This window comes from Chrysochloris asiatica, unplaced genomic scaffold (assembly GCF_000296735.1).
Source record: "Chrysochloris asiatica unplaced genomic scaffold, ChrAsi1.0 scaffold00257, whole genome shotgun sequence".
Classification (NCBI taxonomy): domain Eukaryota; kingdom Metazoa; phylum Chordata; class Mammalia; order Afrosoricida; family Chrysochloridae; genus Chrysochloris; species Chrysochloris asiatica.
The window spans coordinates 3,408,147-3,414,724 of record NW_006408775.1 but is presented as its reverse complement, the minus strand read 5'-3'; the positions used below and the strand labels follow the sequence as shown (position 1 = coordinate 3,414,724).

Sequence of the window (6,578 nt, the reverse complement as noted above, 5' to 3'; positions counted from 1 at the left end):
CTATGAGTCTGAACTGACTCGATGGCACTTTACAGCAACAACAATTGCTTAAATGCTTCAAAATTCCATTATAGCATTTTAAAATGTAATTTTGAAGAAATCTTAATGATACAGTTTGTTTTAGGTGAGAAAAGAGCTAAAGTTCAAATGTGTATAATTATTAAGTGCTGTTCTTGAGTTAGTTCTGACTCATAGCAACCTGTATAGGTTTCCAAGGAGTGGACTGGTGAGTTTGAACCACCGATCTTGCGGTGATCAGTCCGGTGCTTATCCTACAGCACTACACCCGGAAAATTAAATATGATGGTGCATAACCATGACCCTAAATATCCAAACCTAAAACCTAATCTTTGATTTTTGAGTACACATAAGCAGTTTCAGCAGCTACTCTTCTGTTTTGTTTTTGTTGTATGTTCTCTGGGTGAAAATCACCAGCTGGACCTTGGGAGAAGAGGCTGTCTGCTCCAATGAAGATTTGCAGTCTCAGAAACCCTATGTAGAGTTGCTATCAGTCAGAAGTGACTTGATTAGAGTGTCTGTTGATGGCCACTTCGTTTATTCCCGTCTTTAGTTGCCTGTGAATAGTGCTGCAGTGGCCATTGGTCACATGTCTCCTTTTGAGTGTCAGCTTTCAAACCAGCAATCGGAAATGGTTCCATTTTCCCCACATCCTCATCAATACTTACTATTTTCTGGTTTATGTTTCATTTTTTCAAATTGCAGAACACATATGGAGTCCTGGTGTGATGCTGCAGAATAATGCACTGAACCACCAGGTCAATTTCAACTCCAATGTTGGCACTTCAAACCCAGCCTGTTTAGCAACACTTTGTAGGGTTTCCAAGGCAGTAAATCTTTTCATTGTTTCTTTTTTAAAAATTTTTTTATTGTGAATTGACTGATAGTTTACATGGGAGAACATCAGATTTACACTGATAGTTTCATTGCAATGATTACAGTCTCCTTTGTGTATCATCATTCAACAGTATTTGCTTCTATTCCCTTTGGTTATTATTATTATTATTTTCTTTTGGAGGGGGTGTACACAAAAACACTCAGGAACATATAATCATTTAAACAACTAAAGGGCACTTTCTGCAAGCCTGCCTCCTGGCTGCCAGCACACAGCCTTTCTCTTTCCATGAGTCTAGCGTCCTCAGCTGCTCCCTCTCTCCATGTTCTCATCTCTGCCTTCTCTCTGGTGTTGCTGCTTCTCTGGATAGGGTCCCACATTCCACTCATGCTCTTTTCCCTTGGTGGTCCTAGGGTCTTCTGTTCCTGGACTGTAAGATTAACTACTGCCCCCTTTTCATTACAAAACTTATACCTTTAGAGTTGTGACAACTACAGTTAGTCATGATAACAGTTATTCACTATTGAATCATGAAAATCTTCTCCCCATTTCCTTTCACCAGACACACCTAGACAGATGAAAACTATTCAGTGGGGATTCTACCCCCCTCCCCACTGAAACTAAAGTCCCTCTTGAAAACTTGTAAGCCAGTCACTTCGTGCCTTAAAGCCCCCTCATTTTAGGTAGTCAATTTGTAAGTTGCCCATTCCCTATCTACCCTGTGTACAGAGGGGATAGGACTGATACTTGATGTGAAGACTCCTTCCCTCTTAGTTGGTATTTTGAGCTACTACACCAAAAGTACAGGTCAAATTCATCAAATTGTGGCAATTTACACTTGTTTCCTTTATAAAAATTTTTATTTTATTTTATCTTCCTGTAGTTGAGTTCTGATCATCAAGCCATCAAGGCTAGGACAATCTACAAGTTTGGGTGTTCTATCTACAAGTTTGGACATTCTTGTGCAGCTCCCCTCATTTCATATCCACTGGATGCTACACTCTCAGCTCTAGCCCTCTGGGACTTTATCCTTGTCCATGGGCTCAGGTGTCCCCAGGTCTCACCACACTTTGGACCAAGTATCCCTTCCTCTTCTCTCTCTCATCTCCAGATTGATGGGAGTTTATGGAACGTGGTTGAACTTGACCCATATCTTCATTGCTGCCTTTCCCCTTCCACTCACCAGTAGACAAATATGGTCACCAGAGGCTGAAAGCCTCGTATTTCTCCCATGGAACCACTGGTAGTTTCTACCTGCTGACTGTGAGATTAGCAGCCTGACTCATAACCACCATGCTACCAGAACACCTACCAGGCACTATATGGGAGAAAAATATGGCAGTCTGCTACCTTAAAGTTTTGTAGCTTTGCCAACCCTAAAGGACAGCTCTCCTCTGTATTATAGGGTCACTATGTATCCAAAGTGGTTGGAAGACAACACATTTAGGTTACAAATTCTGAGAACATTTTCAAGGGAAGAGAAAAAAAATATTGCTTAGCTGGAGATTTTCAAAGTGATCACTTAGAGAGAAAAAGCTTAATCCTTATGCAAAATACTTTATAATACAGCAATTAGAAGCAAATATCATTATCCACAGCAGATTGTAGTTAAATCAGAGTTCACTGATAGGTATCTATGGTGATTAGTCCAAGTTCCTTACAGACTCTCACAAATTTATTGCTATATTATAATGAGTTGACAAATATTTTTATACCTTGGAGTGATATGTCATGATTATTTCACCAGCTAGAACCTGTTTTCCTGTCAATCAGTTTTCTTAGAACCCTTTTCATGTCCTTGTTCCTGAGGCTGTAGATGAAAGGGTTCAGCATTGGGGTCACCACTGTGTACATCACAGTAGCTGCGGTGTCTTTCTCAGCTGAATGGGAGGATGCAGGGTTGAGATACACAGCAATGATGGTGCCATAGAAGAGGGAAACCACAGCCAGGTGGGAGCCACAGGTGGAGAAGGCTTTCCATTTTCCCTTTGTGGATGGGACTCTCAACACTGCACAGGTGATGCAAATGTAGGAAATCAGGATGAAAACAAATGGAGTCATCATTATCAGGGCTCCCTCAATAAGAACCATCATCTCATTGAAGCGTGTGTCAGAGCAGGAGAGTTTCAGGAGAGAAAGCAGGTCACAGAAGAAGTGGGGAATTGTGTTGTCGGCACAGAATGAGAGTTGCGCTGTCAGCAGGGTATGCAGCAGAGCATTCAGATTGGCAGTGACCCACGATCCGACAACCAACAGAGCACAGAGCTGATGGGTCATCTTTGTTGTATAGTGTAAGGGGTGACATACAGCCATAAACCGGTCATAAGACATCACTGCCAAAAGGAAATTGTCCATGTCCCCAAACACAATGAAAAAATACAGCTGTGTGAGACACCCAGGGACGGAGATGGACTGACTCTCAAGTATGTGGTTGGTCAGCATCTTGGGGATGGTGGTAGAAGAAAAACAGACATCCACAAAAGACAGGTTGCTGAGGAAGAAGTACATGGGGGTGTGCAGATGGGAGTCTGTGCTGATGGCCAGGATGATGAGCAGGTTTCCCAGGACTGTGACCAGGTACATGCTCAGGAAGAGCCCGAAGAGCAGATGCTGCTGCTGCTGGGGCTGCCTGGAGAGCCACAGGAGGAGGAACTCTGAGACATTCGACTGGTTTGCCCAGCAGCTGGGTCTATTACAGATGCAGAGGAGATAAACACAAGCAGAAATCTAGGAACTGAGGGTTTCAAATGTGACAAGTCAGGCTCCAACCTTGGTCTTATTCACTTTATCAGAGTTGCTCACTAAGGATTGCTGCCTGTCTTAGATGATGCTGGTCCCTCTTGACTCACCCTTTGATGTTTATAAAACATGACATGAAGCACACACACAAAGACATACTCAGCTCATTTCTGTGATTGTTCATGTCCCTTTTAACATTTTCTAGTAATTCCTCCAACTGAACAGCACTTAACAACAACAGTCATTCTTTCATGCCTTAGTAGCTCATGAAATGACAATAGAAATAACTGATTATTGGCGGTGGTGATTATGTGCTGTGGAGTAGGTTCCAACTCATAGTGACCCTACATAGGGTTTCCAAGGCTGTAAATCTTTACAGGAGCAGAAAGCCTCGCCTTTCTGCTGCAGAACAGCTGGTAATTTTGAACTGCTGACCTTGGGGTTGACAGCCCAACTTTGAACCACTATGCTACCAGAGCTCCATTGGATTCCGCATTCTTGTTATTACTCCTTAGAGCTGCAAGATTTAACAGCAGAATTTCCTAGGAGAACTTCGTATCTTAAAAAGCAAATATGGAAAAGTCTCCTCTGCTGTAATCTTACCTGGGGGAGATTGGTTCTGTAGCGCTCATGAGTTCTGCATTCTCTATGACTGTCCAATGCTTCTCTCTATTGTGGGGATTGGATAGTCTTGGGCGTAAAGGTAATACCTGAGCAAATAAGGAATAGGGATTCATGGTCTTAGCTCTCTGTGCAGGAAAGATGTATGGGGAAGTCACAGAGCAGGCATTTACAGGAGTCTCCATGACCATTGGGGCCTGATTCCCTGAGAGCCTCATTAGAGATAAATACACAGTAATTGTCCCACCTACCTTTTGGCCCCTTTGGACCAAACGCAAAATGATGACAAAGAGCATTCTGTAAGTTCTAAGTCACAACTTTTAGATGAAATAATCTTGATGCAGAAAAGTCTCAATCAGAATCCCCTGGTTCTTCCTATCTCATCAATTTGCTGATCTGAGTTTATTTTACATAATTGGAAAGTCAGTTCATGAATAATCTTCTTCTTCCTTTTTAGCTCAGAAAGTTGGATTCTTGTGGTGGTGTTTCTGTAAATCTGTTTGTTTTCTTCAGGTCTGATCATTTGCATAGGCTTACTGATCTGTTTCCAAGTTGAGATGTTATGGGCAGATTACAGAGATGTTCTTAATTCCTTAAAGCATAAAGTTTGAAGGGTATTCTCTTTGTAACAGGGGAGGGGAGAAGATCAGGAGGAGTAGAGCATGTCATGATTGAGGAACTCCAGGTTCTGAAGTCTACTACTGGTCAAAGTCAGTTTGTCAGACTTGGGTGACTGTATGCTTTTGTGATCCTGAAAGTTATGCCACTTGTATTTTAAATACCAGCAGTGTCACTCATTGTGGACAGTAGAGCTCCCAGACTAAGAAAATCTGGGAAGAAGAAAAGGTGGACCTCTTCTGAATGGTTAGTTACTGAAAACATTATGAATAGCAGGACGTTGTCAGATACAATGCTGGAAGATGAGCCCCTCAGGTTGGAAGGCATTGAATATACGACCTTAATGACATGGATGGAGTAGCATTGTCCTCAATGACATGAATGAAGCAGATCTTTAGGGAACTTCATTTGCTGCTGGGGAACAATTCAAGACAAGAAGAAACATTTGCAAAAATACATTAACAAGTGGAAAGTAAAATACACAAAGTATGAATTTAGGAAAAACTTGGATATTGTCAAAAATTAAATGGAATGCATGAAGTTTGATATCCTAGGTATTAATGAGCTTAAATGGACAAGTATTGACCATTTTGAATCAGACAATCATGGTTTACTATGATGTTGTTTTTGTTATTAAGTGCTGTCAAGTAAGTTATGACTCCTAGCAACCCTGTAGATGATTTCTGAGAAGCAGTTTGGGAGTTTTAATTGCTGACCTTGTGATTAGAAGTTCAGTGCATACGCTATAACATTACATGACAAACTGAGGAGGAATGGCATCACATTAATTGTCAAAACATCATTTCAAGTCTGTCTTGAAGTATGATGCTGTCTGTGATAGGATAATATCCATATGCCTACAAGAAAGACCAGTTAATACAAATATCAGTCAAATTTGCATAACAACCACTAAAGCCAATGTTGATGAAATTGAAGGATTCTACCAACTTCTTCAGTTTGAATGTGATCAAGTGTGCAATCAAGATGTATTAGTAACTACTGGTCATTGTAATTCCAAATTTATAAACAAAGAGGGAGGATCAGTAGTTGGAAAATAAGGCCATGGTGATAGAATGGATGCTGGAGATAACATGATAGAATTTGGCAAGACCAATGACTTATTTATTGTAATTACCTTTTTTCAACAACATAAATGGAAACTATACATGCAACTCTCACCAGATGGAATACATCTGACTCAAATTAACTATGTGATGGAAAAGCTCAATGTCATCAGGCAAAACCAGGCCAGGGGCAGACTGTGGAACAGATCGTCAACTGTTCATATATGCAAGTTCAGGCTGAAGTGGAAGAAAGTTAAAACAAGTCCACAAGAATCAAAATAGAACCTTGAGTATATCTCATTTGATTTAGATATCATCTCAAGAACAGATTTGATTCATTAGATACTAGTGACCAAAGACCAGAAGAGTTGTGGAATGACATCAAGAATACTATCAAATATCACATGGCGAGGTGCTAGTCTCTTCAACAGATGGTGCTGGCAGAACTGGAGAGCAATATGCAAAATACTGAAACAAGACCTATACCTCACACCTTATACAAAAAACAACCCAGTATGGATTAAAGACCTACACGTGAATCCCAGAATTATGAAGGCCATCAATGAAAAAATAGGAACAAATGTGAGGGCTCTAATTCAGGGAATATACAGACTCATTTCTAAAATATATAGGAAACTACAACACCTCCACAGGAAAAAGACAAATAACCCAACTGAAAAATG

General features: G+C 40.7%; 1 protein-coding gene across 1 annotated transcript; it reads right to left on the bottom strand.

Moving 5' to 3' along the window:
- Positions 1-2,593: 2,593 nt before the first annotated feature.
- Positions 2,594-4,509, bottom strand: LOC102832069 (olfactory receptor 1361-like). The gene is made up of 3 exons (XM_006874004.1): positions 4,465-4,509; positions 4,196-4,302; positions 2,594-3,542 (listed from the first exon to the last, which is right to left on the bottom strand). Exons 1-3 carry the CDS (start codon positions 4,507-4,509, stop codon positions 2,594-2,596), a joined length of 1,101 nt encoding a protein of 366 aa, XP_006874066.1.
- Between the last annotated feature and the right edge of the window lie 2,069 nt (positions 4,510-6,578).

Bases quoted from the DNA above. Each gene is read 5' to 3' on its own strand.
- LOC102832069 (XM_006874004.1), bottom strand. From the start codon at position 4,509: ATGCTCTTTGTCATCATTTTGCGTTTGGTCCAAAGGGGCCAAAAG. The intron at 4,303-4,464 runs GTAGGTGGGACA...TTATTTGCTCAG, and splicing joins TGGTCCAAAGGGGCCAAAAG to GTATTACCTTTACGCCCAAG. The intron at 3,543-4,195 runs GTAAGATTACAG...CATCTGTAATAG, and splicing joins ACAGAACCAATCTCCCCCAG to ACCCAGCTGCTGGGCAAACC.